Source organism: Cherax quadricarinatus, chromosome 42 (genome assembly GCF_038502225.1).
Source record: "Cherax quadricarinatus isolate ZL_2023a chromosome 42, ASM3850222v1, whole genome shotgun sequence".
NCBI classification, from domain to species: domain Eukaryota; kingdom Metazoa; phylum Arthropoda; class Malacostraca; order Decapoda; family Parastacidae; genus Cherax; species Cherax quadricarinatus.
In genome coordinates this window covers 19291067-19313586 of record NC_091333.1, presented here as the reverse complement: position 1 = coordinate 19313586, position 22520 = coordinate 19291067, and the positions used below count along the sequence as shown (strand labels likewise).

Genomic DNA, 22520 nt, shown 5'->3' with positions numbered 1-22520 from the left:
GAACCTTCTTTATATTTTATGAATGTTTATTTTTCAGGTGGTAGGAGGAGTAGTGAGTAATATTGAATCTCAGGTTGCTGAAATTGAATCTGAGCTAAAACTGAGAGAGTCAGAAATGAGTGAAGAAGTACGTGGAAAGGTGTTAGCTGCTATAGGGAAGGCACGTCTTCTTGTATCACAAAAAATTCAGCAATTTCAAGGCCTCTGTCATAAGAACATTGTAAGTATTGTACTTTTTTAATACAGTATTAAGTAAACCAGAAGCTTTTATTAAAGTTATTGTTTGGTATTGGTAATATCTCTCTGTATTTGAAAAAAATTTATATCTAAATATTATTGTTACATTGGAGAGCTTTAATGAAATGTACTTGGGCTTTTGTGCGACTGAGAGCTAGATATAGCTATTTATGTTTTGGAATTTGTAGTATACTATTGCTTGTGGTATATTTAGACCTCTGATGAAAGTTGTTACAAGTTTATATTTTTATATTGAGAGTGAACAACTTTACTGAAGGGAATGAGGTCTTCATTTTATTCTTGCTTATTGTACCAGGTATGTATTAACTCTTTCTGTGGCCATCTTATAGGACTACGTCATTGAGGCCAGGGTTCGCAAGTAGTTCTGTGTCATGAGCTCGGTTCATGCAGATATGCTCTGACTGGTAAATTTTAGCCTAGATATGAGAGAATGGGGTCTGCATAGTGAGTGTACATAGTATAAAAAAATAAACTTACCCCAAACAGTGCATCATGGGAAAAGCAAACTCCGTCCATGTGCTAGGTTTAAAATAGCAACTTTTAGTTTTGTAGGATAGTTTTACTGCTCAGTATACCTGCTAGGTATACTGAGCAGAAAGAGGATATGGCTGTCAAATGTTAGTTACACTGTATTGGTGGGGAATTTCCTGTTTATGAGCAGGGCAGACACGATTGCCAACTCTGGTGATTGGAAGATTCTCTAATTTTAATTGTTTTTGTATGTCTGGGGCACATTCTGTGAAGTGTGACTGCTCAGTCACGAGGGATGATGGCAGTTTTTGGCCTGAATTGAGAGTGGAATGTTGGTGGACTGTCACTAGGTCTACCATCAATATGAATTCCTGTGCCTAGTGGTCATTCAGGTATGTTTTGAGATTCATTGGCTATAATGAAAAGAATTTAATTCATTGTTTTCTTTGGAAGGTTTGTATTAGAGGAAGAGGCTCCCAGGATGTCTTTTTCTTGCTGTGAGATCAGGGTATGCATTCAACATTAGTTTTGTTGTTTGTTATCTTTTGGCAGATAGCATGCAGATGATTTGTGGCTTTGCTGCATTGCTGGTACCAGAATAGGCAAGTCAAATGCTAGTATTGGGTTTGAGGAGCAGAAGATTGTTCAGAAGTGATTCTGATGCTGTTGTCACCTGGGGTCCAGGAGAATAAACCTTGTTAACCATGAGGTGGTGAAAAATGGGGGCAGCTCTTAGAATAAATAAAAAAGAAACCACTTACCCACTCTAAACCATAGCTAACCTTGTCATTCTTATATCCCCATGCCAAATGACCTGCCTGTGTTCCAGGAGGGCTATCAAGCACGTGTTAAAATAATCCAGTTCCCACCGGGTTGAGTGACAACCACCACAGGACTACCATGGAAGGCTGTATTAGAACAGGACTGACAATGATCTTTTTTCCTTATGCCTAAGAGCTGAATTTCAAATTTCATGATTAGAAACTTACCTATGTCTGAATCCAAATGAAGAAAGAGGAAAAGGATTGGAGGTATATAGATTTGGTCCTAGAGAGGGAACTAGAGGTCCACTTCAGATCTAGAGCCCCTCACGACTTCAAAGGACCCTCTCTGAAGAGCTCTGATAAAATAGCCTTTGTTCTACAGATGAACTACTGTAACACTTCATATCTTGTTAGTGACAAATGAATGCATCGGAAGAATTCTAGTTGATTAACTTAAAGTACGGTTTTAGAAATGCTATGTTAGTCATAAAGAAAAAAATTAAATTAACAAAAGAACATAGTAATTAGTAGAGATGATACAAAATCTCATTTGAGGCTCCTCCATATACATGTACAGGAGGGCCTTGCTTATACAGCAGGTTAAGCTCCAGGCTGCTACTGTAAAGTGATTTTTAGGTTTCAGACTGCTACTGTAAAATGAACAGCTTCTTTACACTTTCAAATACACATAAAAGCCTGATAACATTTACACTGTCATATATTAAGTAAGCAATACAACTAGTCCTAAAAAGTGAATATACAGTAGACTGTCGATTAACTTGAATTTTTTTGCACGTTTTTTCCATTACACTATTGCCAAATTGTGGCATATTTTCGTCCGACACTTTGTAAAATTTATTTTACACGTATGGTTTACGTGTGGTGGAAATGGCTAGAGTTTATGGATGACTGAATGACTTCACTGATTTACTGACTGACCTGCTGACTTGATTTGCTGAGTGACTTCACTGATTTATTGACTGACCTCACTGACCTACTGACTTGACTGACAGTACTAGCTTGACTGACTGTATTAACCTGACTGACTGACTTACTGTCTGACTCACTTGACTGGACTGACAACTGATTTACTGACTCTACTACCATCTACCTCATCCCAAGATGCCTCTCCACTCCCTTCACAATCACTACCAAACCCCAGCAACCACAATTTAAAGTAAGGAATATTATTTTTCTTGCATTTTTACCCATAAGCAATAGAAAAAACATAACATTGAACAGCAATTTGCATTACCATTTTTATTTTTGTAAGATTTGGTGACCTTAAGGAAAAAAAAGTCGTTTTGCTTATTTTGGGGGTCCCAAGAATGTAACCCTGTTTTTCCCACACGTTCTTCAGTTCCTTTAGCACGGATTCATCTAACACTGCATTTTCAGGAATGTAATTACTGTGTTAATTGATGGTCTACTCTATAGTACACACATTACTTTCCTTAAAATATTTTTGTCCTTAGCTTGTAGTAAGTGGTGAATATATTTATTGTAGGAAGTCTGAATAAATGAAGAATAAGTATAATTGAAAACCACTGCATTAGCGAAATGCTATAAATCGAAGCACTGTAAAGCAGGGCCCACCTGTAGTTCAGTTTTATGTAAAGTGATTGAAAAAGTTCATTCAAAATTGAATAACATTAATTGTGAAGGCTTTTCATGAGCTATGCAATTTTATAATAAAAATAATAACAACAATAATAATATCTTTATTTACTACAAGTACTTGTACATGGTATACAGGCCTAACTGACATCAGTGACATACTACTATATAGAAAGCTGCTTGTTGTGCAGAGCATTTAAGGCAAATTAGGTCAGTTTTGTCCCAGGATGCAACCCACACCAGTTGACTAACACCCAGGTACCCATTTTATACTGATGGGTGAACATGGTCAGCAGGTGTCTTATGGAAACACATCCCTGATATTTTCCAGCCATCTTATAGTGCTGAGTCACTAATCTGATGGTGGGTTGTGTGCTTCACTAAGAGGCTAACCCATTTTTTAGTCTAAAAAGCAGGGAGATTTCCCCGCCTGTCAGAATTTGTGACATCCCCTAATCTGTGGCTTGGAATGTGTTATGAGTATGGTTTGCAATGTAATTAAAACATTATGGCTTTGATTGTAATGATTATATTTGTAATACAATGGTATATTAATCACACTATTAGCAAACTAGTGTGAATAGCCTATTTTTAATACAGTAGGGCCCCGCTTTTCGGTGTTTCGCCTTATGGCGTTCCCCTAATACGACAGTCTCAAATTATGACCAAAACTTTTTATAGGGCAAGTGGTCTTTCAAATATGGTGTGGGCTACCCAGTTTGTTTACATTCTCCATGAGCACATCTCTATCTTATGTAATAATAATCACTCTTGGGCTCATTAAATGTCTAATTTTACATCAAAATAGACATTTTCATTAATCCATATGTGATATTTTCTTCAAAATTATATAAGAAACACATTACATAGCATATAAACATGCTGTTTATATATTATGGAGGTGTGGTTGCCGGGTGGAGGGAAAACATTACGTAATACTAATAATAATCACTCTTGGGCACATTAAATGTCTTATTTTACATCAAAATAGACATTTTCATTAACCAATCTATTATATTTTTTCAAAATTATATAAGAAACACGTTATAACATATAAACATTTTATGTTTATATACTATGGAGGTGTAGTAGCCGGGCAGAGGGAAAACATTACATCACTCCCCTTAATACATAACGCTTTTGTTTACAATTCTCAGCTTGAATTATTCATTACTTCTTCCTTTGTTTATGATGGCATCTAAGGTAGTTGTTTGAAACGATTAAACTCGGTGAACATGGTATGTTGATGGTAATAATATGGCTCTGGGCCACATTAAATATTGTGTAGTTGTGTAGGTAGGTGTAGGTATGTAGCCCAGGCGGACTACATACCTACATTATTATTATAACTGACAATTATATGTATGTACCTGTACCTAAGTAAACTTACACACTGTGCTGGCATGCAGGTACACAATAAAATCACTAAGAGTGTCTTATTAGTCATGAAGATGCCATATTAATAATAATAATAATAATCACTGAGGAGCATTAAATGTCATATAAAATGTTAATATAGACATTTTGCTTAATCCATCTAAATACACCCCACAGTTGAATAAATTAACATAAATATGAGAGGTGGTAGCCAGGCGACTTGTAGGACTTGTGGTAGCCAGGCGACTTGTAGTCCAACATCAGAGACAACGTGTACACTATAATATTACTGGGGGTAACTAGAAAATTATTCCTTTCGTATGCCTACACTCAGGGCGTCATTTCTTCTAAAAATGGTGTTACGTGAGAATGGGAGTGTTTCTCTCTATTTACTGTATTGAATCAACGTGAAGACAACTTGTACACAATGTAAAATGACCAAAACCAGACGTGTTCGTCTGGTTTGTTTACACGTGTGGGTAGGGTAGGGTGGTGAGGGCTGCCCTTCCTGGTTATCCATACTTCCTAACCTGACTTCATACAAATAAAACTCACCTCACCCTACATTAAGACTACAAAAATATTTTAAGGTAATTAATGAGTGTGCTATATATGCATTTTATCACTCTAGGGAGCTTAATGTTGTAGTAGGTATAAGTGCCAGTGGCCAGGCAGGATGCCATACCTCCCACATGACTTTCTACAAATAAATACTTTTCACCTCTCACCCTACATTAAGACTACAAATATTTTGAGGTAAGTAATGCATCTACTGTATATGCATTTTATCACTCTAGGGAGCTTTAAGCATCGTAGTATAGTATGTGTGGGTGGGGTGGCCAGGAGGGCTACCACACCTGACTTCTTAGAGTAAATACTACTCACCTTTTGCCCTACATTAAGACTACAAATATTTTGAGGTAAATAATGAGTGTACTGTGTGTGTATTTTACTTTTTAATGCCAAGTTCTATTGCTAGCTTAATATATGTTAGTGTGAACTTGTTATCTGGCATTTATATGCATTTATAAATGGAAAAAATGGAGTTCTGCTTTCCGGCAATAGCCTGGAACCTAACCTGCCGAATAAGTGGGGCCCTACTGTATAGCCAAATATTGGGAATGATGACAGGCACTAATATAATTTTTATGATAAAAGTACTGAGTAAGCAAACAATTCTAGTGGTTTGTTAATCATCCTACTTGCCCTGTGTGTAGCAAAAGCTAATACTTACAGTTTATATTACTTTCATTTTTATCTTAGGCTGGAACTATAGGCGAGGAATTTCCTACAACTTGTGAAGATCTAGCTGGGTTTTGGGATATGGTATCCATCCAAGTTGAAGATATCAAAAATTCTCTAAAAGAAATTTTGCTGCTTCGTGCCAATGGATGGAAGGAGGTAATTGAGCTGTCTTTAGTCTGTGCATTTATCTGCGAAAGTTACGTGTAGTTATTGTTGTAATTTATGTAAACGAGTCATAAAATAATGCTAATAGGATAAGACTACTTCTGATATTACTCATCTTTCTGCTACAGGTAAGCCAAGATACTACTGATGGAGTTGATAAAAATGTCACCACTGGTCATGCACGCAGGAAGCCTGCACCTAGACCATCAAGGCCAGCTAGGTCCACAAAGGCTAGCATTGAGAAAACAGAGGAGGGGAAGACTAGGGATGAAGCCCGCAAGAAGATGCTAGAAGAAAGACGGAAGGCTATGAAGGAAGCAATGAGAGCCAAGAAAGCAGAAGCTGAAGCAAGACAATCGGGAGTAGACAGTGAAGCTCCTGTGGAAATTTTTATCCCAGAATGCAAGTAGAGGAGTATGAATGTAATTGGCATTTAAGTCCTTGAAGGTTTAATTTGTGATAAGTATGCAAGTGGGTGTTGATAGTGATGAGCGTCTGTAAGTAGTACACGTTTCCTTAAGCCTGGTCTTTTTTTTTTTTTTTCTCTCTCTCTCTCTCCACTGAGTGCTACAGGTGTCAGCTTTAATGGCTATAAGCTAGCTGAATAAGTCAGGTGAAGTAATGTGGAAAATTAAGCCATTATGAGCTTGTTTGAGGTGGGTGACAATATCACACATTTCTAGAATATAGAAAACCATATTTCATCTGTGAATTTGCATCAACTCGAGAAATGTTCTTGTTTTCTGATAAATAATGGTAACTATTCAGCGTTGGAATTTTTGTTAGAAATTTTAATCTTGGGAAGAAAAAAAAAAAAGGACATGACAGTAGATGAGTGTTATATTAATAGTAGGATTTCTTTCCATGTTAAAATGTTATTACTGGCTTCAGTGCCAGATCATTTTTACACATTTAATCATAGTAATGCTGTCTTGGAACTGCATGATGTTTGTTTCCTCTGCAAATATTTGCAGATATACAACCTGCAGTGTCACCAATACACCTCTTGTTGCTGCAGTCAATTGTATACATGTCTCTATAATCAAGCTCAAATTATCTCTTGTCATCTTTTCCTTGTGGGTAAAGTGCTGAATTGAAACATAAGTTGAGAAACTTATGAATACTCAATTGTGCACTTTGGTAACACTAATTATGAAGATCGTACTAAAATTTAGGCAGATGAAATTAAAAAATTTTCTCTTGTTTAGTCAATTTTGTTTATCATCTGATTATTTCAAAAGCTTTCATTCATTATTTTTTAAATTGGTTTCTGCTTCAGATAAAAATGTTTCTGGGAATTGGTTCTAATTAACTACACAGCAACACAGCCAGTCATTATACTGGGGTCTCCAGTGAATGTGATGTGTTACTAAAGATTATTCTGTTTCCCCTTACTCATAGTATCAGAGATGGCAAGTCACAGATAGGTTTACGGCTCGCACCTGCAGCTTTGTTTTACTAACACCAATGAGGTATATTTTTGGGACTTCACTATATAGTGACCATGCAACCACATGTAACAAAATACTTCTCTTTAGGCACATAGGTTGTGAAATGGAGATTTGCATCCTAATTTCTAGACAACACACATCAAACTTCCATTCTCTGATGACCAAAAATTTTAAATATCTTGCAGAGCATACAAAGATCTTAGATACTAAAGTGAAATTTCAGTTTATTAGCTGTTACTGTTTAAGCAGCCAGAATGAAAATTACTCTGTACATAAGCCAATGCATAGTTGGCATGCATTCAAGAGTTTTGCTGTAAATCGTTTGGAGTTTTTTTTTTTTTCAAGCATACAATTAGTCGCCCATTATCTGGCAGCTTTACATCATTATTCAGTTGCTTTGATTTTATTATGCCCTAATATTATCTGGCAATCTTGTCCATTTTCTTTATATTTTTTCACAAGGCACTTTAATCAATTGAAATTTTATGGTTGATTGTCAGTTTAAGCTCATTGTGTAGCCCATACCCAAATTTGTTTAAAGTCTTTCATATGAATGTTAATATAGAGTAATAGTTAAGAGAGTATAGACTCTCATATCTGACCTAACTCATGATGTGAAAATTTTGCCCAGTGTTCTTTAAAGTCTCACACAGGCAAACTGGGAGAGGAGAGATGAGCCTATATTGAGGAAGCATTGTGAGGTGAGTCAGATGAGGTGTGTTGAAGCCTCAGCACACCTTGTATGAGTTCACCTCACTGTTCTCCTTATATATATAGGTTTATCTTTGCTCTTTCCTTAAGGAAGGTTCCTTGATGCTGGTGAGGGGCTATTGAGCAAAGGATTGTACTTATACTCCAGTTCTTTGACTTGAGCCTGGATGCTTTCAGTGGCCCCCTTCCCTTCCCAGGCACTTTATGACCCTTTAGTGCTTAATTTGATTATCATAAAGAGCTTTTGTGTGGATAGCAAGGCACAGGTTAGGGTATGTAGGAGAGAGGGAGATGATTTTTCCAGTAAATGTAGACCTTAAGAGGTGTGTGTGATGTGACCATAGTTTATTACATTTATAGATTGGGTTGTAAAAGATGTCATTGCTAGGGTGTTAGGAAGAGGTGTGGGACTGAAAGTGTGTGAATCTGATGTGGAGTGGAAGTTGTCAGAGTTGCTTTTTACCAGTGGGATGGTTCTTTTGGGAGATTTAAAAGAGAACTTGTAGAGGTTGGTAAACAAATTTGGGAGGGCATGTAAAAGGAAATTAAACATAGGAGAGAGCAGGGTGGTGAGATTATAAAAAAAAATATAGGCAATGAGAGATTGGAGGGAGGTAGTAAATGTGTTAAGATATTTGGGAATGGACGTGTCAAATGATTCTGTGAGAGATGAGGTGAACTGTAGAATTGACAAGGAGGAAAGGTGGGTGGTGCATTGAAGCATCTGTGGAGACAAAGGATTTTATCCATGGAGGAAAAATGGGAATGTACCAGAGTATAGTGATATCAATACTGTTGCATAGGTTTTGAATGTTAAAGTGGAGGCTGCTCGAGGCAGTAGAGATGTCGTGTTTGAGGGCAGTGTTAAGTGTGAATATTATGCAGAGAATTCAGTTACCAAAAGTGTTATTCAGAGGGCTGAGGAGGGGCTGTTAAAGTGATTTGGACATTCGGAGGAGAAAAATAGGATGAATAGGTCATATAAATCTTGGGAGAGGGGGGTAGGGGGTCATCCTAGGAAAGGAAGGGGGTAAAGGAGGTTTAGAGGGCTAGGGGTTTGGGTATCCAACAGACTTGTGAGCATGTTAGATAGGAGTGAGGCAAATGGTTTTCATGATTTGATGTTCTATTGTAGTGTGAGCAATGTAACATTTATGAAGGGATTTAGAAAAATTGGTTAGCCAGACATGAGTTGTGGAGATGGGAATTACAGTGCCTGCACTCTGAAGGAGTGGGTGGGGGTTGCCACTGTGATGTCAGTGCCCTCCTGGCAAGACAGCAAAAGTGTTTTCTTTGTCATGTCACCTCAGTGGAAGATGGCTGGAATGTTAAAAAAAATACTTCTGAAATCAATGCTCTGTATAACATCATGTGTAAAGAATATACAGGAAAAAAAAATAGGGTTACATTTAACAGCAGCAGCTGGCTTTTCCCCCCAAGCTATTGCAGTCCCAGTACAGGAAAATTTTCATGGCTGAGCTACCTTTTTTAAAAACTAATGTTTGATAAAAAAAAAAATTACTATTTACAAGCACGATACAAGAGTTGACCATAGTTTAAAACTCAAGTGGACTTGTGACTATCATATTATTTCTCCCTCCCTCACTCCTAGTCCCAACTTTGACGAGTGCCCATTTTCTTTTGATGGGAACACGTTAATTTAATTGAAAACCAACCATAAGATTTTGTTCAAAATATGGCCTTTGGATTTCCCACACCCACCTCTTGATTTCTTTGCTTCATCTTGTGAATGTTGATATAAAGCAGTTTGCTATAAAGAGTTGTTAAAAAGATTAGACTTGAAGATGAGAGTGAATAGTGCATTAGGCCAGTGGTTAACACAGCATCGCTTACCTTTCTTCTCTCCTTAGCCCCGTGCTCACCAACACCACTCCTTCCCTTCCCTTCCTTTCAGTCCCCATCCACCTTGTCTTTTACTTCCTGCCTCCACCCAATAACCCAACTTCCATTCCTCCCAGTCTCCATGTGCCTACTCTCTCTCTACCCCTCCCTCCCCCCTTTCCTTCTCTTCCTCTCCTCCCCTTACATACAGAACACCTAAACAAATAATGCTTAAAGTGGAAAAAAAAAAAAAATAGACCCATAAGAAATTTCATCCCTCCCCATCAGAGCTGGATAATAGGCAAGTGAATGGTATATATATTTTTTTTTTTTTTTTTTAACAAACCGGCAGTCTGCTACCAAGGCAGGATCCCTCCCCCGCCCCCCGCCAAAAAAAAAAAAACTCGCTATCATTCACTCCATCACTGTCTTGCCAGAGGCATGCCAGTACCACCCCTCCTTTAGAGTGAAGGCACTGTACTTCCCACCTCCAGGACTCAAGTCTGGCTAACCAGGTTTCCCGAATCCCTTCATACATGTTACCGTGTTCACTCTCCAATCTTTTCACTTCTAAAAATTGTAACTAAATCTATATCTACATAGAATTAAATTATCTGGTTGATAAAACTGAAGACAAAATATGCATTACTTTATACTTCAAATAAAACACAGCTTCCACCCTTCAGGTCTACTCATTGTATGAAAATAGCCTATTAAAATTTTCTTTTAATAGTAGCAATAACCACTCAACCAGCAACAAAAGTCTAGCTGTAAAATGAGATACATGAGCTCGATCCTGCCAAGTAGCCAGTGGGGTGTGTAGTTCAGTGGAACCTCTACTTGCGAGTTTAATCTGTTCCATGACCTTGCTCGCAACTGGATTTGCTCATTTGCAGAGTCAGTTTTCCTATTTAAATTAACTGAAATGCAATTAATCCATTCCAGTGGAATTCTGTACTTCAATAATTTCGCTAATATCAACTCTACGGCTTATTTATCTATCTCACTTCATCTAATATGACATAATAAACAATATAAATAACATAGAAACCTGATATATACTCTAAAATGAATAAAATGTGTCATTCATGTAGTGGTATGGGCGGTGTCGGCGGTGGACGAGAGTTTGACTGGAGACCGGGCAAAATACTTCATGAATAATTTCGCTAATATCATCTTTATGGCTTATTTATATATCACAGTTCATCTAATATGACATAACAGACAATATAAATAACATAGAAACACGATATATACTCTAGAATGAATAAAATATGTCATTATGTAACAGGTGGAGGCGGCCACAACCGCTCCCTCTTTGTTGTGGTAAACACTGCCATCTAGTGACGGCCTTTTGAAGCCATCTATTATTATAATTATTATATGTAGGACATTATTATTATATATATTATTATACATATTCTTATTATTGTATTATACTATTATTATTATTATATGTATTGTTATTATTCATATTATTATTATACATATTATTATTATACATATTATTATTATTATTATTATTATTATTATTATTATTATATAAATTATTTGTAATTTTTATTCACACAAAAAATATAAGATTTACTGTTATTCCTTATTGCAGTAATTGTATAAATATGTCAACCCATTCACGACTGCATATTGGAATGGACAGTGATGCCATTTGTTTACACTGAAACAGCCAAGCAGTGTACCATTTCTCCTAGGTTGAGCTCTATTTCAAGGTACTTTTCATCGTGAAAGCAATCAAAATCATATCTATTTCTGTAATATATCTTCCATTCTATCAAATGAGACCAAAAAGACGAGGATACAACCATAAAAACCATTCGAAATTACCACTAAGGGGTGGCTAATTGCTGAGAAGTGAACTCCATTATTTATGCTTAGATTTCTTTCATTTTTGGTGTACATTAAGAAGCATCTTTCCATCATACATTGCCCAAGTTTCAATAAGATAGTCCAACAAACAAATGAGATACAATTCCCGAGATCAAGAGCAAGATCCCCTCACCAGTGTCAAGGAACCTGCCTTGAGGTCTGCTCACTTGTGGAAATTTTGCTCGCGTATGGAAGCAGAAAATCGACCCGTCGACTGCTTGCATTTGGAAAAACTCTCACGTGGACACGCTTGCAAGTAGAAGTTCCACTGTACTATCTATGACCCTGTAAGCATCACTGAGACAGCAGCATTACTTGCTCTTGCCCTCAAAAAAAAAAAAAAAAATTAAAGCTCTAAGTAAATGTTCTCTAAAATTAAGTTTTTCATGTTTGCTCATTTTCAGTACCTCATTCTGTAAAAAATCTTTGAGGTTCTTGCAAATCTTCTAAATTTTTGTAACATGCTATACATATTAGTATCGTGGAGCAGCACTAAATCCATAGGGATTATACGGAACCTGTGGAGGATAAGGTGGAAGGCATTCAAGCTTAAGTCAGGGAATTGGAGCGGAACCAATTCTCAGGATCAAGATCCCCTCACCAGCATCAAGGAAGCACTCTTGAGTAGGGGGATGGTAGCATGCCATAGACCCCCTAAATTCTTGACAGTGACTCCAGTGAGAACAGCTGTCCTAGAGGAAAAAATAATCAAATATTATTAGACAAACCTTGATTTTTAATATTTTTGTATCCTGGTACATTGTAACAGCACAGAGAGAGAGAAATGCGACTTTTAAAACGTATACAAGTTAGTTTTGTAATTATCCAAAATGTATATACTATATTAGGCCTAGGATGTTAATAGGTTCCTGTTAATTGTTAAGTTGTCAACCGAGTCACACTTTCTCTAGATGTAACATGTATAGGTTGGCCATTACAGTACTAAAGGGTGAACTTATGGCCAAGTTAAAACACTGCTTGTACATGGAGTCTTCAAATGAAAAATAGTTATAATTGACACACAATTCAGTGGCATCAATGAATCTTGTGCATGTAGAGGCAAATCAAATTCGTGAATACTTGCAAGAAGTAAGTCAATCAATGGCTCGAGTGGTGGGCACTTTAGTTAACAAGGACATCATGTCGAAACTGAATTATTTCTCATTCCTTATCCTTGATACTGTAAAGATCTCCAGTGTTTTTTAGGTGGACTGTGCTAATAGTTTCCAATTATTGTAATCAAAACTAGGTGCTAAACCACCGATGTCATACAGCTAATAGTTCCCAAGAGTTGTAGAATAGACCAGCTAGTTGATGTTGATTGTATTATCATAATCAAGTACTAAACCCACAAGAGTCATACAGTGCTGTAGTTGATGTGGAACACTTCCAATATCTGAGGTGGCAGGTCTCATTGGGATGTCAGGTTTGTCTTTTTAGGAAGACCATATGTGTGTGCTGGTCTGGGATTATTATTATTATAATCAAGGGGGAAACGCTAAACCCATAGGAGTATACAGGGCCTGTTGGGTATTCAGAAGGTATTTAGGCTTATTTCAGGGAACTGGAGCACAGATCCAATTCCCTAGATCAAGGAGCCTTCCTTGAGGGGTGGTCTGGGATTAAAAGGAATCACATTAAGTATTTTTTCCTGTTCAGATTTCCTAAGGATAGATCTGATATCATGCAAAAAGTGTTTGGTGTGATATTCCTATGCGGTTTTAGAGATGGGTTCATTAAGTATCTTTACACCAAGTAGGATGTTTATTTTGTGTTGAATTGGTAGTGTTCATGATGATGACTTGACCTGCTAGACTCAACCTGGTAAAGATGCTCAAGATGTCATTTGCCATTTGCTGAGGTCAGTGGTCACCTGCTGTTATACCTGCCTAAGTTCTTGGGAGTTAGCGTGGGCTGTTACCAAGCACCATGGCTTGTTGTAGTGTTTTAGAATCTCAGGTTCAGGTGTTGAAGGAGATGATTCTACTTCAGGAGGAAAATAGGAGGCTGAAGCTTCGCATAGATGAGTTTGGGAGCGAGTGTGAGAAGGATTTAGCTGGTAAGGAAGGAATGGTCGCCAGCAGTGATAGTGGCAGCCGCTCTAAGTGGCAAGTGGTTCACAGTTAAGGAAGATAAGGAGAGTTAATAGAGAAGATGTGAAGTTAGGAAATCGATTCTCTGTTCTCCAAGACGAGTGTACTTCAGTGGTTAGTGAGGTTGAAGGTACCACTGATTCCCCTGCTAATCAAGGTAAGAATATTTTAATAGTAGGCGATTCTCAGGTAAGATATATGGACCGTGCATTTTGTAACAGACAGAAAGGTCAGGCAGTGTGTGTCTTCCTGGAGCTGGTGTTGGTGACATAGTCAGCAGGTTGAATAATATTATGGCAGGTAATGTGAACAAGCCCATTATCTGTCTTAGTGCTGGGGGTAATGACATTAGGAAGGGCAGGAGAGAGGAGCTGCTGGGTAAGTACAGGTCAGCCATAGAAGTAGTTAGGTCTAAAGGAGGGATCCCAGTCATATGTAGCATCTTGCCTAGAAAGGGAGTGGGCAATGAATGGATGTCTAGAGCAATTGGTATAAATTGCTGGCTAAACAGGTACTGCAAGGAACTTGCAATCCCATTCATTGATAACTGGGACCTATTCTTTGGCAAACGTGATATGTATGCAAGGGATGGGGTTCATCTCTCTGGGGATGGAGTGGTTGCATTAGCCAATTCAATTGAGAGGGTAATTGATGACTTGTCTAGGAATTTAAACTGATAGAGGTTTGGGCGTTTGTGGGAAACAATCAGGCTGCAGCATTAGGGTTGAAAACAGCAGTTATTACCAGGATACCTCAGGGATATGTTTAAAAGACAATATTCAAAATAAAGTTGCTAGTAATGGCAAACCAATTGATCAACAAACAAAGAGGGATAGTAGAGGGCAACGAGTGACTAGCTCCCTTAAGGTTTACTATACAAATAGTAGGAGTCTAAGAAATAAGATAGATGAGCTAAGATTACTTGCAAGTGCAGGTAATATAGATATTATTGGTATAACAGAGACCTGGTTCAACCTGAAAGATAGAGAAATGCCTTCTGAATGAAACATACAGGGTTATAAACTATTCCACACTGATAGGGTCAACAGGAAGGGTGGTGGTGTGGCGATGTATGTCAGACAAAATTTAAATTGTTGTCTTAGACATGATATAAGATTAGAAACATCGAACACAATCTGTTTGGCTACAGTTTCTCGAGGGACATGACAAATTAATTCTGGGTGTGATTTATAGGCCCCCAAACCTTGATAGGGAGGGCACTAAGCTGTTATGGGACAAAATTCATAAGGCATCTAGATATGAAAATGTTGTGATAATGGGAGATTTTACCTTTAGACGAATTGATTGGAACAATATGTCAGGAAATCTTGAGTCTAGTGACTTTCTTGATACGGTTCAGAATTGCTTTTTAGAACAGGTTGTGACAGAACCAACTAGAGGAAACAATCTGCTTGACTTGGTTCTTGCCAACAAAGATTCACTAATTAATAATCTTGAGGTTAATGATGAGCTTGGGGAAAGTGATCACAAATCACTTAGTTTTAATATATCATGGAATTACCCAGATAACTGCAATCAAATCTGTCCCAGATTTTCGTTTGGCCGACTTCATGGGACTGAAAAATTACCTGGGTGGGTTAAATTGGGATGTCCTGACTATGGGTCAGGTAGGTGATCTTGGTTGCCAATATGACATTTTTCAGAGCATAGTTCTAGCTGCCCAGACAACTTTTGTTCCGAGTAGGGAAATTAGATCTAACAAAAATGATCCCAAATGGATGAACAATAGATTAAAACATCTCATTGGTCAAAAGAGAGGCATATATAGGCGTATCAAAAGAGGGGATGGGCAGTTAAGAAATCAATATATTCAATTAAAGAAAGGAATAAGAAAAGCAAAAAGGGATTAAGAGGCTAAGGTCGCAAGGGATTCAAAGACTAACCCAAAAGGGTTCTTTCAGGTATACAGAAGTAAGATTAGGAACAAGATTGGCCCACTTAAGAGTAACTCTGGTCAGATCAGTGATAAGGATGTGTGAAATTCTAAATACCTACTTCCTCTCAGTTTTCACCCAGGAAAATACTAGCGATATTCCTGAAATAATAGGTTATGTAGAACAGGATGATGATAAACTATGTATGATTGCAGTAACTAGTGACATGGTCCTCAGGTTTTAGTTTCTCTATTTGTCTAACAAATCCCCAGGTCCTGATGAACTGTTTGCAAGGGTGTTAAAGGAATGTAAAGAGGAACTTAGCATACCTTTGGCTAATCTTTTTAACATATCACTACAAACTGGCGTAGTGCCTGATAAGTGGAAAATGGCAAATGAATACCTATTTACAAGGCAGGTGACAGGTCCTTGGCTTCGAACTATAGACCAATAAGCCTTGCCTACATAGTGGGAAAATTTATGGAATCAATAATTGCCAAAGCAATTTGTAGCCATCTTGACAGGCACAGATTGATTAATGATTCTCAACACGGTTTTACAAAGGGGCGTTCCTGTCTTATGAATTTACTAACTTTTTTCACTAAGGTGTGCAGCGCTGTATAGCCCTTGTGGCTTAGCACTTCTTTTTGATTATAATAATAATTCACTAAATTGTTTGAGGAGGTAGATCATGGTAATGAATATGATAGTGTATATGGACTTCAGTAAGGCTTTCGATTGAGTTCCACACCAGAGGCTATTGAGGAAACTTAAGGCACACGGAATAGGAGAATTTTTTTCCTGGGTAGAGGCATGGCTGACAAATAAACAGCAGAGAGTTTGCATAAATGGGGAGAAATCAGAATGGGGGTACATCACAAGCGGTGTTCCTCAGGGGTCAGTGTTGGGCCCGTTGTTGTTCACAATTTACATAAACGACGTAGATGAGGGAATAAATAGCAACATAAGCAAATTTGTTGACACCAAAATAGGCCGTCCAATTCATTCTAATGAGGACACGAGCACTCCAGAATGATTTGAATAGACTGATGCAATGGTCGGAGAAGTGGCAGATGCAGTTTAATATTGACAAATGCAAAGTTCTAAATGTTGGACATGTAAATAACCATGCCACATATAAACTAAATAATGTAGATCTTAATACTACTGATTGTGAAAAGGATTTAGTTCTGGTTAGCAGTAATCTAAAACCAAGACAACAGTGCATTAGTGTTTGCAATAGAGCTAACAGAATTCTTGGCTTCATATCTAGAAGTATAAATAATAGAAGTCCTCAGGTTATTCAACTCTATTTATCCTTGGTTAGGCCTCAGACTATGCTGCTCAGTCCTGGTCACCGTATTACAGAATGGATATAAATGCTATGGAAAACGTACAGAGGAGGATGACAAAGATGATCCCATGTATCAGAAATCTTCCCTGTGAGGGTAGACTGAGGGCCCTAAATCTGCACTCTCTTGAAAGGCATAGAATTAGGGGGGATATGATCGAGGTGTATAAATGGAAAACGGGAATAAATAAAGGGGATGTAAATAGCGTGCTGAAAATTTCCAGCCAAGACAGGACTCGCAGCAATGGTTTAAAGTTGGAAAAATTCAGATTCAGAAAGGATATAGGAAAGCACTGGTTTGGTAATAGAGTTGTGGATGAGTGGAACAAACTCCCGAGTACAGTTATTCAGGCTAAAACGTTGTGTAGTTTTAAAAATAGGTTAGATAAATACATGAGTGGGTGTGAGTTGGACCTGACTAGCTTGTGCTGCTGGGTCTGGTGCAGTGCTCCATCCTTGGGTGGAGAGGATCAGACTGGGTGGGTCATTGGGCTAATCTGGGGGGGGGGGAGTGTCATTGGTCTAATGCGGGGGGGGGGGGGACATGGACCTGCTACGCATGGGCCAGTAGGCCTGTTGCAGTGTTCCTTCTTTCTTATGTTCTTAAATTTTCCAGTGCTTTGATGTATCTCCATGGGATAACACTGTTGTTAGGTTCAGAAACAGCTTCAGTAATTAGGTCTTGAGTACATCCCTTTTGGGTTTTGCTGTCTTAAGACCTGTAATTTTTTATGATGCTATTTAGATTAGTATATTTCTTGTGTATTTCACTGGAAAACTTAAAAGTCAAGGCTGAGAGCTTGTCCAGTGCTGGATAGGAGGCAGATGATGATGATTATTCTGGAGTGTCCTATCCTTCTCCATGGGCCGTTGTTGCATAAAGTTTGTAACTTTCTAGTTAGTCGAGGTAATTTTGCTAACACTGTGTTATTGTAGACAGGCATTGATGGTAGGACAGCAAGCTTATGAGAGAGTTTCTTGGCCTGTCTGGAGAGTTCGGTGGCACTTGTCGATAGTTGAAGTGCTGGAGGGAAGGAATGTCTGGCATTGAAGAGATGCAAAGTCATGGATTTCAGGGTAACTTTTTCTACACTGCATTCTATTAAGAATGTCTGTTTCTGAAGCTGTCTCTTGAGTAGAATGTTGAAGTTTTCGCTATACAAAATGTCCATAATGTCATTCAGAATGGTAATACAATGGTAGGTTTATTTACTTACTGTCTTCTGTTGTATTACCTTAGCCATTCATCACACTTCTATGAGTAACCCCATCTCTCTTCTGCCCAAGAGGTCTTGTATTCTTTGACAATTGTGCACGTGTTACTCCTGAGGTTTGTAAGTGTTTTCATTAACTATAATGCCTCATACTGCTCTCCCAGTTGACTGAGAGGTAGTCGAATATTGGCCCTTAAACAAGACACTGTTTTTAGTTGGTGAATGGTTCATACGACGATATGAGGGAGTATTGCATTTTTGATGATGGAATGGGTTTTCCCTTTGACTAGTAAATGATTATTCAACTCCTGGCAATGATTACACACATAGTCAGTGTAGTTCATACCTCAGAGAAGTGCTGTATTATTAGTTTGCATGTTGCTTACCTGCATGATCAAGACGGTTGAGGTATGCATTATATGTATGTATGTATATATATTATACACTGCTGAGGGCTTTCAAAGAGAATCATTGTACATTTTGACCTTGTGATATTTCTGATAATAAAAAAAAAAAAAGTTAAAGGTTAACCATACTAATCCTCTAATACTTATGACTTCCTTTTTGTCTACAACTGCCACCTCTAGATGTGGCATTCTCGGTACAATTGTGCGACTTATAAAAACCAATTCCAAAGCATTTTTTTTTTTCTTTTGTGTGTAGGGGTGGGGGGAGAAGTGTTGATTTGATGACCTATGGAAAATGCCACCTACCTATGTCAGCTGAAATATTCTGGGTCCAAAAAGAAAAAAAAAATTTGCTGAATGTTTTCTTAAAATTAAGTTGAAAGGAAATTGATATAGAATTATGATTGTGTTTCTACACAATATACCATCAATTCAGTTATTTATAAGCATTACAGGGAGATTTTTCTGGTATTTTAGGGGTATTGTGCATTTAATAAGCCGAGTTCCTGTGTGGTTCATCGAACCAATCCTATTGTGTTGTACTGTATTATTCAACTTAGTTTGAATAGTGAGTAACATTTAAAAAAATATCGGTTTGTATATGAACATTTACCAGCAGTTCTACCAGCTACTTGTCACTTATTGTTTGTATGGTTAGTATTTTATGAAAAAAAAAAACTTGCACTTTCCATTTAAAGCTTAAAAAAGGTGTACACACACAAAACAGTTATATTTGCCTTGGCTCATTAGTAAAAAAAAAAAAAAATCAACCGTGCTTTCTGGTTCTAATGCAAAGCATTTAATACCTAGTTCCATTCATGCAGATGCTATCCCAAAATGTGTTTTAATATTACACAAGTTTTTTAATGTTTGGTACTTCATATTGTATATAGTTTTGAATTTTTTTACCAGTTTTATTTGGTAATCAATTTGATTCCTATAATGCATTTAAATTTTATATTAATATTTAGGAGCACAAGTTTTTCTTACTATATTTAGGTAATGTATACTGTATTTATCTGCTATTTATTGTAGGCTTTAAATTTTATAATGGTTACTTGTTTTTAGCAGACCTACAGCTCCCTGACAGACATTGATCAATTAAATTTGTTTTAGCTATTAAGATTCCTGGTAGAGAGTGAGTTCTCCAGGAACTGCTAATCTATTCACTATCACATTTCTTTGTTAATGAATTGCAAGATTGTACCTCACATTTACAAAGCATTTAGCTGACACTCGTTTTGTATGTATGTATATTGCAAGAGTGTACCTCAAATTTATAAAAGAATCAAGCTGACCCTTATATTTATTTTTGGACAGGCATGGCTTTGGTTACTCGTTAGATTGTAAACTTGTTGCTGTTTCTTTGTACGGGAAGAATTTGTTACGTAATGAATATTAGAAATGTTCCTTGTATCTGCTTCCCACTTGAACATTTGTTTTAACAATGTATTGATATATCTGTTCATCATTGTATGCAGTAATTGTACAATTAGGCAGCTGTTGATGTTTGTCTGAACTTTTATATGTCTAAAGTTTTATATACCAAAATGTTAAAATTTTATTAACTTAACAAAAGTGATTAATTACCATATATAATGGGTCAGTGAAGTGTCAGAACAAATAAATTTTAAAAAATAATTTATCTTTATGATGTACCTACTTGTTTTAGACCTCTTTCAAATATTTACTTAACCACCCCCTCCCCACCAGGGGTGGGGGGGGGGTGAAATGGAAGGCATTCAGGGAATTGGAGCACAGGTTCAATTCCCTAGATCAAGAGCCCCTCACCAGCATCAAGGAGTAACATCATTAAACCCCTCAAGAATTTGATGATGATACTCCTTCCTCTTCAAGGGAATGTCTTGATGTTGGTGTAAGGCTAAGTAGAAAATAATCTAGACACGTGTAGTGGCAGGAAACTTTAACTAAGATGCATTTTGCTCATGGTTAAGAAAAAAATTTGTGTGTATATAACAGATCTATTGGGAAGAGGAACAGATTTCTTCCTCCCTAAGCCATACATGTCGTAAGAGGCGACTAAAATGCCGGGAGCAAGGGGCTAGTAACCCCGTCTCCTGTATAAATTACTAAATTTAAAAAGAGATACTTTAATTTTTCTTTTTAGGTCACCCTGCCTCAGTGGGCTATGGCTGGTTTGTTGAAAAATGTATAATAGAATAAAGGACAGGTCTAGAGTAGGTGGGGTACACCAAATGGGTGAGGCAAGTAACATAACTGAATATCAAAGGTATAATATGGGTACAGTGGTACCCCTGAGTTTCGGCCATAATTTGTTCCAGAAGGCTGTTCGAGTGCTGTTACCGAACGAATTTGTTCCCATAAGGAATAATGTAAATAAAATTAGTCCGTTTCAGACTCCCAAAAATACACGTATGAAAGCACTTACAATAATGCACTTACACAATTGTTCGAGTTGGGAGCTGTACGAAACTCGGGGTACCACTGTATATGTACTAACAAGTACAGTGGACCCCCGGTTATCGTAATTAATCCGTTCCTGAGAGAGTGACTAAACCCAAATCTGACAATTTCTGAATTCATTTTCCCCATAAGAAATAATGTAAATCCAATTAATCTGTTCCAGATACCCAAAAGTATTAAAAAAAAAATTTTTTACATGAAATATACATTTACCAACACACAAAACAATGAGACAATAATAAAATGACACTTACCTTTATTGAAGACTTGTTGATGTATGGAAGACGAGAGAAGGGAAGAGGATGGAGGAATTACTGTTGTTTGGAAGGGGAATCCCCTTCCATAAAGACTTCAGGTACCAAGTCTTTTTCTGGGGTTACTTCCCTTCTTTGTTTTTTAATGCCACTAGGACCAGCTTGAGTCACTAGACCCCTGTTGCTCAAAAAGTGTTCCAGAGAGATCTGTTTCTGGCATACGTTAGGAATTGTGGCGGCGGAGGAGTGTTGGGAGAGAGACAGGACAAGATAGTCCTTCAGTATGACACAAATATCAACTCGACAGCTTATTTATCAAGCATAATTCATCTAATATGACATAATAAACAATATTAATAACATAGAAACATGATATACTCTAGAATGAATAACATACGTACATGTATTATGTATGCAGCGAGTGATGGTGTGTTGATGCTGTTGGGTGTATAAGGGCCACTGAAAGATAAGCCTTACATGGTGGTGATAGCGGCAGCAGAGACGGCGGTGTTCTCAGTAGCCCTATATACCTCCAACAACATTAGAGGAGTCAGTTCGTGCTGTCCTTTTTCTATCGATTAATCGCTTAACTTGCTACACGTTATTACTGGCTGGCGCTATAGCCTTTATCAACTCCTGCTGCTTTAGTATCGTACATATTGCAGAATCACTGAAGGCGGCACATTCTCCCCTCTCTCTCAGCCCTTTACCAAAGGGCTGGCTTGCACTTTGAACTTCCTTGGGGCCCATGGTGGCTTATTTAGCAGTTGCAAGCACTAAAAAGAACGGAATAATACAAAATGTATTGTATGAACGTGTGGGATCGTGCTCACTGGCTGATGAACAATGGCACACAGTGTGGGTTACTGTTGCTGTGCGGACGCGTTTGGGACGAATGACTATTACTGAGCTCAATGACGATCACAGCCAATATTTTGAAAGAAAAAAGTCACTATTTCCGAATATTACAAAATCCGACGACTACGAAATCCGGGGTCCACTGTATATGGAGAATACTAAAAAATTTATGGCATATACTGGACATTTCATCCCTGGTGGATGAACATCTCAGTAAA

At 37.6% G+C, this 22520-nt stretch overlaps 1 protein-coding gene across 1 annotated transcript; it reads left to right on the top strand.

Moving 5' to 3' along the window:
• Positions 1-20386, top strand: LOC128695670 (disks large-associated protein 4). Its single transcript, XM_070093397.1, has 3 exons — positions 1-220; positions 5751-5888; positions 6026-20386. The coding sequence occupies exons 1-3, from the start codon at positions 23-25 to the stop codon at positions 6305-6307; spliced, it is 618 nt and encodes a 205-aa protein (XP_069949498.1). The 5' UTR covers positions 1-22; the 3' UTR covers positions 6308-20386.
• The last annotated feature ends 2134 nt before the right edge of the window (positions 20387-22520 follow it).

Bases quoted from the DNA above. Each gene is read 5' to 3' on its own strand.
- LOC128695670 (XM_070093397.1), top strand. From the start codon at position 23: ATGTTTATTTTTCAGGTGGTAGGAGGAGTAGTGAGTAATATTGAATCT. The intron at 221-5,750 runs GTAAGTATTGTA...TTTTTATCTTAG, and splicing joins GCCTCTGTCATAAGAACATT to GCTGGAACTATAGGCGAGGA. The intron at 5,889-6,025 runs GTAATTGAGCTG...TTTCTGCTACAG, and splicing joins GTGCCAATGGATGGAAGGAG to GTAAGCCAAGATACTACTGA.